The 12,528-nt window shown below is 41.6% G+C and overlaps 1 protein-coding gene across 1 annotated transcript in view; it reads left to right on the top strand.

Moving 5' to 3' along the window:
* The first annotated feature begins 5,411 nt into the window (after positions 1–5,411).
* Positions 5,412–12,528, top strand: part of LOC144828230 (connector enhancer of kinase suppressor of ras 2-like) — a 2,060,726-nt gene continuing 2,053,609 nt past the window's right edge. The window contains exons 1-2 of the mRNA XM_078686315.1: positions 5,412–5,427; positions 5,848–6,011. Of these exons, the coding sequence (XP_078542441.1) occupies positions 5,412–5,427; positions 5,848–6,011 (180 nt within the window). The remainder of the gene's footprint in view (positions 5,428–5,847; positions 6,012–12,528) is intronic.

Genomic DNA, 12,528 nt, shown 5'->3' with positions numbered 1-12,528 from the left:
ATAAGGGTTTAAATGCATATAATCAAACAATCAGGAAAGCACAATCTGACTTTTTTTCAGCCCGGATCAACACATCTCATAACAAGAGGGTGAGGTATTTAAAATTGTCAATAAATTCACCCACCCTGATGTCTTGCTTCAGCCATCAATGCCCACTCTTAAGTTGTGCACCCAACTTTCTGATTTCTTTGATTCCAAAATGAAATCTATTGTTGCCTCTCTACTTTCCAGGTCATTAGCAGCCCCTTGACTTTGCAGGAGGTTCCACTCTCCCTCTTTGGTCACTCTCTGCAGGAGTTCGCTCCTATCTCTCCGAAAGTGTCTGCTCACACCCTCAGAGCATGTAAATCTGGGTCCCCTGACAATCCCTGCCCCCTCCCCTGCGGTCACTCTCTGCAGGAGTTTGCTCCTATCTCTCTGGAAGAATATGCTCATGCTCTTGGAGCATGTAAATCTGTGTCAGCAGACAACCCTTGCCCCCTCACATTCTTGACTGTCACAGCGCCGTAATTAACCCCCTCTTAAATCAGCTATGAAATCTGTCCATGCTGTCGGCCACAGTTCCCAATGGTTAGAAACAGACCAACTAATTCTTCTTCTGAAAAGCCAATCAGCAGATATATGTCCAACCTTTCTAACTTTTGGCTAATCTCTTTGATGCCGACCTCTGGCAAGATTCTAGAGAAGCTGGTCAATCAGCAACTTTCTGCTTTTTTAGAGCAGAACAAGTTGTTACACCCCTTGCAATCGAGGTTTCATCCGGGCTCCAGCACTGAGACCACTCTCTGTTGGAGGTGGCAGTCAGTATTAAGCTAGCCGTGGATCGAGGGAAGCAGGTGGCCCTGAATTTCCTTGATCTATACATTGCTTTTGACATGGTTATGCATACCATTCTCCAACAGCATGACATAGGTGTATATAGCCCTGCATTGGCCTGGTTCTGCTCCTTTTTAAGAAGTAGGTCTCAGTCTGTATCGATGGCTCCATTTTCCTCAGAACCTAAGCCTCTGGGCTTTGGGGGTCCTCAAGTGTCCGCATTGAGCCCTACTTTATTCTATGTGTATATGACCCCATTGGCAACTCTTGTAGAATCCTACGGAATACAAATAGTTTCTTACACCGATGATACTCAATCGCTCCTCACCCTGGATAAAAACACTGCTAATGCGTTGAGCAATTCAAGGCTTGCTTGTCAGCAGTGTTTCAATGGATGTGAAATAGCAGCTTACAATGCAATGCCAGTAAAACTAAAATCCTGCTCTTCGGAATCCCCCCGCTCACCTGGGAAAATGACATCTGGCCAAATGATGTTCCGGCCCCACCATCCCCACCCACAGTGGTTCATAATCTGGGGGTAAAATTTCATAACTCTCCCTCCTTTGCCCCGAGGTGGCCGGTAAAGTAGGTTCCTGTTTTGACCTCCAAAAGATGTTAAAAATGTTTCTTTATCTTCTCCCTCTACCGCAGCAGAAAACAGTGATACAGGCCCTGATCTACTCAAGACTTGACTATACCAAATCACAATATATGGGGTATTCCAGCCTATCTCCTACAGATAATGTAGCTAGTCGGAATGCCGCTGCACAGCTTCTGTTACCACACCCTAATAGAGTCCACATCCAACCTTACCTGAAAGAATTGCAATAGCTGCCTATCAAGGAACATATGAGGTTTAAAGGATTGGTCTTGAAGCACAGAGTTTTCATACTGGCCTTCTGTACCTATCTAATAAATTGACTACCTACCAACCTTCCAGGTTACTCCGGTCCTCCAATTTCCTGTTGGTGGTAATTCCGCAATTCAAAAGGAAAAAGTGGGGTAGCAGATCATATGCTTGCCTCACTGTGAGGGATTGGAAAGCCCTCCCACAACAGCTCAGGGCCACAGAGGACATCCGGGCTTTAAAAGAGTCCTCAAAAACTTGGCTCTTTGGGTCCTCTTTCTAATCCACAAGTCATAACAGGTCAGCGGTACAGTTAGCACCGGGACACTCATTGAGTAGCTGATGTGCTTTACAAATCCCTCACATAGAAAGAAGTATTTTCTGTATCTCAAAATGATGGGGATCCCCAGCAGAAAGTGAAGAGGGACTCTAGAATCTCCCATATCTCAGAGCTGTTTATTGGCCTTGGGCTGAGTGGAGCATCTTAAAGGGTTGAGGGCTGTTGAAGGGCTGGGGGCCCCTGTGCCATAGGGACTGAAGGGGTCTCCATCATGTCCATGAGTATTTGTGAGGTAGGTTGATTCTTACCACCATACTTCTGTAATGTTGAGCTTGGCATCATTCATTTTATTTATAATAGTTTCTGAGAAGGCTACTTCTTCATTTATTTTACAAGTGCATATATTTGTTTGAAGTGTCTTTGCAGACTAATTGGGTTGTTAATGCAGAATCTCATTACATTTCTTTGTATAAATTGCATTAGCACATTGGGATGTTGGAAGCTCCAATGAAAATAATGGAGTAGCTCCGGGCTTATAATGGCTGGTATATGCCCGGAGCTCCAACCTTCCAATGCTTCTTTGTTCACAGCTCTGGCTGTGAACAAAGGCTTCAGGGAGCCTGAGGGAATTTCAATCCCCTTGCGCTCTCTAAAGCCTTTGTTTAATTTGTTAGAGCATTCTGCCCTCTAGTGGTAGAATGTTCTAATAGCCTTGTAGCCCTTCGTAGCTGGGCTGTACCGGCTATTAAAGTCCCGCTGCCTTGTTAAAGTCCTTCGTCTCTGGCCTTTAATAGCAGGTATAGCCCGCTACGGCGGGCTATAAGGCTATATGAAAGTAGCTATATGAAAGTACCTGTAGCACAGGCTCAGGATCATACACTGTTATTCAAGTTGGAATGAGCCTTGATTATCACTTCACTCTGAAGTAGCTCTTTAATAGTGAAAACATGGTGCTTAATGTTTTACGCAGAAGTTGTTCAGGAAGGCTGAGTCATCCTTTAAAGGGGTACCTTCTGTTGTCGCTGGAATATCCTTTCTCGGACCTGAATAACAAGCATGCTTCACTGAGTAAGCATGTCTTACTCTTGAAAACACATGAGTAAGCCATGTCTGTGTCTGCAGTAAGACACAACTTCTCATAGAAAATGATTTGTGAATAAGGCCTAGACATCCAGAGGTAATTCACACCAAAGACAAGAGTAAGATACAAAGAGTCACAAAAAAAGCTTGGTAAATTGGGTACCTATGCGTTATCCCCAAAGAGTTAGATGTTCTCCAAGTTACTTTGTTGGGTCATTGTATGTAGCCTTTTCTCCATAGAGAACACATTTGATCGGGGGTCATAATTAGAGTGGTGTTTTGTGCTGCAATGATTTTTGAGTCAAGTACACCATACATGTATTTAACTAACTTATTCACCAAGGGTCTGATTCATTAAACCAAGGCTTGGTTTTTTTTGTGCAGAATTTTCCTTGAAGGGTGAGATTAGTGTCCCGGGTGAATTCTAGTGACCAGGCATTCAATTAAATTTAGGGTTCGAAGCTGTCTAGGTTCATGTCATTGAGACAGGTTTGAACTGTTGAGATGAGATTCAGGTAGGTGCAGGACATCATGTATGTTGTGCAGCCAGTGTTTGAGGCATTTGCTGTCTAAAGCACAGGAGACTTTCAAGTAGAATTGTGTATTATTTGCATATTGGTGACCATATCCAGGTGATTTGGGTTGCCTTAATTATCTCTTGTGTACATTTTCATGAAGTTACAACATTTGCAATGTCATTTTACGATTTTTCAAACAGAGCTTGCCAAATGTGATAAAGTGTGAGGAGTATAGAGAGAATACGATAAAGAGAGAGGGGCAGAGAGAGGAAGGGAAAGAGAGAGCAAATGAAAGCAGTTTTACATTACATTTCTTTTGCCATCTATATCTACCCTCAAATTTATTCTTTCCAGTGCTTCCCAGGATTTCACCAAAATCTAATTTGAGTGCTCGATCATTATGAATCATGAATGACAGGGTGGACGTAAAGGGTATCAAACATTTTAGCTATTCGTTTCCTGTGTATGCCACAATACTACAATGCATGAACTTTCCAAGGGGCATATTATCAAGAACAGCGTTAAAAATAATCAACGGTGTAGCAGGCAGAAAACTGCAGCTAAAGCAGCAATAATGGGATTCATAATATGCCACTGGGAATTCCAAAAGAAGTCCATGTTCTGGTGTGAACATGGGCTCCTATTGGAATTCTCCAGGGCATTACCAAGCCCATTATCGCCGCTTTAGCTGAAGTTTTCTGCCGCTATACTGGCGATAAATTTAACACCGTCCTTGATAATATGCCCCCAAGTACCTAACACTTCTTCATTGGACAGCTTTAAGCACATTCTGCCTGACTCAGAAAATCCTTTTACTTTTTTTTTATTTCAAAAGTTTTTATTTAGAAGATTTTCCAATACAGTACGGTAGTAATGCGGGGTGGGGGGGTGGTTGCAGCGGGGAATTCTTGGCATCTTTATGGTTACATGGTTACATAGAGCATACATAGTATAGGCTGATTTGGCTGTAGGTTCTGTAAGCCCCCCGGAGAGGGTGAAAGAAGGAGAGAGAGAAAGGAAGAGAGGGGGGGAGTTCATCGATACATTGTATTGACGAACTGTCGATACAATGTACGACAATATTGTACAATACTAATGTATCAGAAAATCATTTTACAACCAGATAATATACTGTATGACTGCCTACATTTTGTTGCATTCTTTGGCCAATTCCATTAAATGAGCCAGTGTTTCCCTTCTGAATGATTCGTTATCCTTACTTTCATTCCAGCTTCTGTTTGAGTGTTTTAAAAACTTCCAGAAGAGGGATGATCCACTTATTTTGTTTGGTCCTTTAATAGTTACTTATTTAAGAGAGCCACGATATTTAAACTTGTGTGAACAAGTGATATAGGACCAGATCAGTGAGTTAGTGTGTTGAGCTACACGAGACACAACGGATGCCCGAACATTGTTATCAATGCAATCATTAGAGCAACCATTGTATATGTTGTGTAAAATAGTTGTAATTGTTTCATAATATTTAGCATATGTAATCCGGTGTTGCTAAGATGACAGGAAAAGAAAAGAGCAGATCCATACATTGGGCTGCGCTCTTCAATTTTCGGACCTAGTTCACAAAATACATGGGGATCTCCGCACATTCCTAGAACCAAAGTTTTCAGGCTAACTCAATGCAAATATACAAAGTTACTTTAATTCCTGACATATGCCTGATTACACTAACCCCAAGCCTGCAAATTGTCCTTTTGGTGTCCAGTCCACAGTCATAGGGCTATGTTAAAAGTGCCTGTGTACGCTTCTACCTTTTTTTGACTCCACGTGGAGAAGTTTTCCCCTAAGGAGAAATCCCTTGCCCTACATCCATAGAAGAGTTGGAGTAGGGAGTCTGGGTCACTTTCTCATACTTATGGTACCACTGACAGGTTATTTAGGTATAAGGTTAGGGTGGCAAAGCATTGCAAATGTTTGTGAATATTTTCAAAGTTATGCCATCTTGGTTGTTAGCAATGTTTGCTGTTGTCATTCCCAAGAGTCCCTTCTGAACATCCATGTTATTAACCCTGTGACAACAGATGAAGATCTTAACTTGGTTGCTTCTCAACTATCACAAAAAGTAAATGTCTACTTCTGGTGTGAATCATGACCTTAGAATTCGCTTAATCAATTAAGCTTTTTTACTTTGCAAAAGTAAATGTTTTTTTTAATTTGGCCACACTGTATAATATTACATTGATGTTGTAGAAGCCATTACAAAGAATTAATCAATCTGTTTGAGTTATCCTGTTGAGATGTGAAATTAACATTCGTTCTCACTCTCTAACCTGTCTTTCTTCTTTTGGCAGGCCTCGATGACTGTCTTCAACAATACATTAAAAATTTTGAGCGAGAAAAGATCAATGGAGAGCAGCTGTTGCACATCACCCACCAGGAACTGGAAGAGCTGGGAGTTACACGCATTGGCCACCAGGAGCTCATTTTGGAGGCCGTTGACCTGTTATGTGCATTGGTAAGTCGCACCTTTCCTGCAGATCATCACTGAATTTTCCAACCTGGTTGAGATTTTAATAACACTAGCATATTAGGACATTTTTGCAAAATTACTGACATTTACAAAAGAATATACCCTTTTGCATAATTAAGATTAATTTGGCACATAGATTCGACTGTAGTTGCAGAGGAACAACAAAACCAGCGAGCACAAGTGGCTGCTGGCTCCTGCTGTTCATGTTCTGTTGCATTATATGCTATTTGCATAATGCAAAACATATCCCCAGCTCCATTTTGGATGAAACTGTGCATTTTGTGCTAGGAAAATGGTGCTAAATGGTGAGTTACGCTTCTCATGGAATTCCGTGGAATATCGAGTAATTTTGCTGTAGTTTTAAAAGTGTTTTATTCTGCTTGAAATATCAGAGTTAACCTCCTTAACTTTGTAAAGGATATAAAAAGATGATAGATGGAATGCATTAATTGTTCTCAGCCACTGATAATTACTCAGGCCACACCCCAGTCCATTACTCTTTTGCCCACTATGCCACCTCAGTTTGGACCCAGCCGTATGCAAATCAGTCTTGACCCTGGTCCAATGGGAGCAGTCCAGCCCGAACTGCCAGACCAGGTCATCCCAGATGTGGGTCCTGGACTCACTGTGCCAGTGGAACCAAGCTATACCTTGCTGAAGAGCCCTAATTAGTTCAAAACCAGTACTGAGTTGCTTGTGTTCTGTTTAAGGGAGGGAATTGCCTTGCAGTTCGGACTGGGCTGTTGCAATGAGGAACAAGGTCAAAATAATTTGCATAGGGCTGGGTCCAAACTGAGGTGGTGTGGTGGGCAAAAAATATGGATTGGGAAGTGGCCCAAACAATTGCCTGTGACAGAGATTAATTAAAGAATTGCATCCATTCAGTTGATGTTTTTGTTTTTGATGTCCTAAATGCCCCCTGGTATGCCCAGATGGGGGTCTTGGGCTCACTGTGCCACTGGAACCAAGATAGACCTTGCTAAAGAGCCCTAAAATGGGCAAAACGTGTGCTGGGTTGCATGCGCTCTGGTTCAGGGAGGACTTGGCCTGACAGTTTCGGCTTTACTGTTCCTATTAGGAGCTGGATCAAGACTTATTTGCATAAAGCTGTGTCCAAACTGAGGCGGCATGGTGGGGAAGAAATGATGGTTTAGTATGCGGCACTGGGCCATTGCCAGTGGCTGAGATTAATTCATCCTTTCCATCCATCGCCTTGCTGTTTTTTTCCTTAACATTTGAGTCAGATGTAATTAAGCAAGATGTTGAATGCAAATGGTAATGTAATAATCTTTCAGTTCCAAAACACTCTTCAACATCGAGGGCACTTGAAATAGCAGGTTGGAGTGGAGTGCTTTCTTGATAGCGCGCACTACTTTGTTTTCCATTCCAAATAGTTATCAGCCACAAACATGCCAATCCTATTTCACACACTTCCTATTATGTCTTCTTCTGATAAACATGTGCCAGGTGGCAATGCAAATTAGTCTATGAGTGGGACACAATGCAATCAGAAATGTGTAAGGAACAATTTATTTTCATAACCTAGAGCTCCTCTTGGAATGAAAGGATCAACCGCAAATTATATTATTTACTGTTTGTATAGCGCACCACGGCCACCACAATCACTCGAACTGGAGAAGCTCTTGATCCTGATTTCATTTTTACAGCACACCTTAATGATGCAGGCAAGTATACTGGCACCAGGAATGGTTATTAACCCATGAAGTGGAATAAAAATGTGCAGAACAGAAAGCAAAAAATAGGAGGTGAATGAGAAATAGTAAGAAAGTAGGAAGGGGAGGAGAATGCATTGGTTCAATTCAGGAGAAATGAAATCCAGAAGGGGCATCACACGTTTTTCTACTAGAATGCATTTATTGTGATAGTCATTGTGCAGGGGAAACATGACACTAAGGCCACTGCCTGAAACTGAGATAGAAGCACACCATACTCTTCTATAACCTGACAGGAGTGACATTAAGGTTTTTCTGATTGATGATTTAATTTGTTTGCTCAGCCTATTGGACACAGGGAAGAGTGAGGGGGTGCCAGAGTTGGTCTGTAGTTGAAGCACTGTTGTTAAGACATTGTTAAAGGATATGAGGCTGGTCAAGAATCCAAAATGGAGGCACACAGTATTCCAGAGAGGAGACCCACACTTATATGTGTGCACATAGACAGAGCCTGGGCCTAAGATATATTTCAGTGAACAAAGTGCATCAATGAAAGTGTGCACACCCAATGTTTCTGTTCAAGGACTAGGGAAAGACTTTTATAACATCTTGCCACAACACTCATGCTTCTCTACCCTTAAGTAGTGTCTTTTGATATTTGATGAAGGGAGAAGTGTGGCGCAGAGGTAGAGGTGTGGCACAGAAGTCAGAGCAGCTGACTCCGGAGTGCCGGACTCACAGTTTGAGTCCGCCACCAGTGGCAGCTCAGCTCAGCATAACGTAAATCTGGCCAATATAGCTCACTTATTCTCACTGAGCATCCCCCAGCGTATAGATACCCTTAGGGGTGATTTGTTTGCACTTTACAAATGTGTAATTATGATACATTCTGGCTGGATTAAGTTCCCAGGGCCAACCCTAAGCACATTTTTAGTATTTCCCGTTTGCCTTAAAGTGGGCAGGCCCAAAATGGTGAAAGTCCTCAGCCACCCTAAGCGCTGGGTGTGTTTCTGGTAGGTGTACTATGATAATCCTAGTCTTGTCCCACCTCTAACACTAAAATCCAGGTATTGCACCCACAACAAATTCAAAGAAAGAAGTCTGATAGAACAAAAGCAGGGCCCTTCAGCAACCAGACAGTGGATACACAAGAATTGTCTTGGCATCTTGTTTTCTTCCTTTCAATGATACCCACAGCTCCGGGATGTCAAGAGGCTAGCAAAGACATATGCTAATTAGTCTTCTAACACTTCAGGCAGATAAAGGATAATATTCTAAAAGTTACTTTTCCTTAATATTTATTACAAATCCGAGTTCACTATTGAATTGTATTTTTATTAACTATTAAAAGTAGTTGTTTGAATATTTTCGTAGCTGGTCTCATTCCTGAGATACAGTATTAGTATGTTAATCTGTACTCTTGTTTTCTAGATAGGACATCTAGGCCTGCTTCCGTGAAAATAGCTTTTTGGGCCTTGTTACTGTAGGAACATTGTAACATTAATTTTCCCCATTTCCCACTATTAAATACCATGCACCCTACCTTGTGGAATGCAAGGCTTACTTAGGGGTGACTTACTATAGTTAAAAAGGGTATCTTTTGGCAGGTTGTAGTGCATGTTTACACTCCAACAGTCAGGCAACACAAAATAGACCTGAAGCCATTTTTTTGCCCTGCCGGTTTAGTGAGTGGCATAATAGGTGCTGCCTTTAACCAGTGTGCGTTTAACTTCCAGCCATGGGTGCACTTTTTTACACCATATACTAGGGACATATAGATAAGTTAGATTTGCCAATTAGGAATATGCCAATTTAAACATGGTTAAATAGGTAGCACAGGCACAGATAGTCCTGTTAGCAGAGGTAAAGTGAACAGAGTTCCAGAGCAGGCAAAAACGTAAGGTCCAGCAAAAGGCAAAATATTTAAGTTGAAAATGCAGATTTTCTACACCACCTTTCTTTCCCGATGCTGAGATTCTACAAGGGTTTATAGTGTGCATCTGATTATGGGAAACCTCATCCATCAAAATATAATTGAGGTTATTTGATAAAGGCACTCTTTTACCATCATTTCTCACAAAGTATGTGATAAACATAACACGTAATAAACTACAAACCAAGCAAACGTGTCCTTGATTGTTAAATATTTTTGGAAATGCTGGTATTTGGCTGCTAAGGTTAAATCTAAATATCAATACATTAATATTATGACATTATTCTGAACTTTTATGAGTGGATATCGCTTGGTGACAACTTCTGCTTGGTCCTTTGTTAAGGGGAGAAGTCCTGTAATAAGAGGCAGATGGGCGTTGAGCGCTACACAGAGCGCTCACTATAGCACTCCAAGCTTCATAAACAATACTCCTCTCAAAAGCAACAGACCACAGTCTATACCAACAAACACCCAACATCTAAACTGATTTAAATGATATAGTGGACCCTCACAATACACCATTGTCTCAGTTAATTCCCAAGCTGGGCAATACACATACCACTACTTTAGATGGCATGTACCAGAACTGGTAACTAACTCTGGCTTCAAAGATCACAGAACACAACAAACACATACAAAAAATATCAGCTGCACCCACACTACTGATGTTACTGAAAACAGAAAACAGACTCTGAACTGTGGTGGAATGCATGCACCTAACATAAGAGCGCTGCAAGACCACACTAATGGCAATATAGCAAGATAAAAGTCTATGTTAACATATAATAAACGAGCATATGTGGCGTGGGACAGGGACTCATGTCTATTTCTAAATGAGGACATTTTATGATTGGTCAAAACTCGTGTTTCTTCAAGCCAATGAAAGCAGCCCTATCAATTCAAAAGAGTTGCATTTATAAGTTGAGTACTTATATTTTTGTGAAACAGCAGGTTGTTTTGGTTGGCATGATATCAAATTGTTCACGGTAAAGAGCTGTCTTTTTCCGCACATGGGCATCTTCTCTGAACAAATTAGAATTTGTTTGGGAAACACGGGAGTCGTGTGTTTTCAATGAACCAAAACAAGCCCTGGTGTAGGTACGCGTCTTCTCTCGTTTCCTGCATAGTGCCATCTGCTCACATTCTTGAATTCTTTGTGTTCAATTCGTTTTTGTTATAGCTGTGAATTCCAGGAGGAATGTACAGAAATGATGATTTGCAATTGCCGCGCACAAGCACCACATGTCCTTTTCTCTTCCAGTTTTCTCTTTTTATGACAAAGGGTCTGATTTAGAGTTGATTGGTTAATGCAACTTCCTCAGATTTCTGGAGGATGCACTACAATTGAAAAGGAATCCACCTGTTCAATAATCTGCATACTGACTCTATGGTGGAAGGCATTTCACCAGTGATTTCTCCTTTAGATTTATGCACTGATTATGAGTATGGAGATGGGGGTGAGGTATCTATCATGTACAGTAAATATCAATATCCCAGAGTTTGCTGTTTACCCTGTACTGTAAATAACTCATAGCCCTGGAAAATTAGGCACAGCATGTGGATGCTCTATTAACACACCGCATTCTGCATGCGTTGCCTCTTCTGAGCCTCCGTACATTTCGGCAGGTTTGAACTGCTTCAATTTGTCAGGTAAACATCTAGCAGCAACTGCAATGGAAATGACATGTGGTAACTACCACAGGGATTGCAAATTATCCTTGCACTAATATATCGGGCCCCAGGTTTTACTTCGGAAATTTGAGGATTTCCTATTGGTGTCGTATTTGAAATGTGGCCCCCAGTGACTCGGTGCAAGGGACAAATGGTATAGCATTGTTTTAGCTTTAGAGATTAGAGCGTTGGGTCCAATTTACAAAGATTCTGCTGTGACTTACTCTTGTAATACTCCTGGCTTACCTCTGAATTCTAGACCAAGGAAGGCGTAAGTATGATTACTCCCTGCTTGTTCCTCGAATTTAGGAATGAGCCGAGAGTACGGCCAGGGTAACATATATGTGAATAGACCCACTTTATTTGCCATTTAGGTTTATGGTGAAATGCTTGAATTAATCTTAGCCACCTGTAATTATGATGAGATGCATTTAAGTCATGTTTTTCTCCCGTGGCAACACAGACTGTGCCCAAGCTTGTTAAATGCAATATACCTCATAGTCTAACTATCAAGCACATTCTATGGTGCTGCGTAAACATTTTAAGAGTAGTTGTGTAAAACATAAACTCGCAGCTGTCACTGAAGGGGAACAAGTGTATTTAAAAAGCTACAATACTTCTGCCAAAATTGTGGGGAGCATCTCCTCTGAATGGAAACACCCACAACATCAGAATATTATCAGGCTCAGTGAGTTGCAGCCTGGGTCATGTGGCACAGTGAGCTAAGAGCCACCAGTTTTGGGCATAACTATTGTGCTCAGGGAGTTTCACTGAGTCGAAAAAAACAAAAGAAGGTGATGGGAGTAATACCTAATTGATATCAGCCTCTGGCACTTACTCTAGAGTTCATTCCTGTCCATAGTTTTCTGCGGACTGTGCCACTAATGAGATGAACCAAACATATGAAAATCAGTCTTGGTCCTTCACCAATAGGAAAGGTCAAACATGAAAAAGACCATGCCACTTCCGAAAGGGGGTTAAAGCAGCACCAGACCAATTGTTGCTGTGTAGATGTAAACAGTGAGATAGCGTTTAAGTACTATGGTGCGGCGAGTGGCAGGACCTACATCTGGCATCTCCATCACACTCAGGGTATCTCACTAATAGGCAAAAAAGCGATGGGTGGGTTTCTTAAATTGAGGCTGGTAATTACTTTGGACCTCAGACCAGCCCATCTTTTTTGCTCACTGTGCCACAATAGACAGAGAGCAACTTTATGCTAATC

This window comes from Lissotriton helveticus, chromosome 4_1 (genome assembly GCF_964261635.1).
Source record: "Lissotriton helveticus chromosome 4_1, aLisHel1.1, whole genome shotgun sequence".
NCBI classification, from domain to species: Eukaryota; Metazoa; Chordata; class Amphibia; order Caudata; family Salamandridae; genus Lissotriton; species Lissotriton helveticus.
The sequence above is the reverse complement of the archived record's forward strand: the minus strand, read 5'-3'. Positions and strand labels throughout refer to the sequence as shown.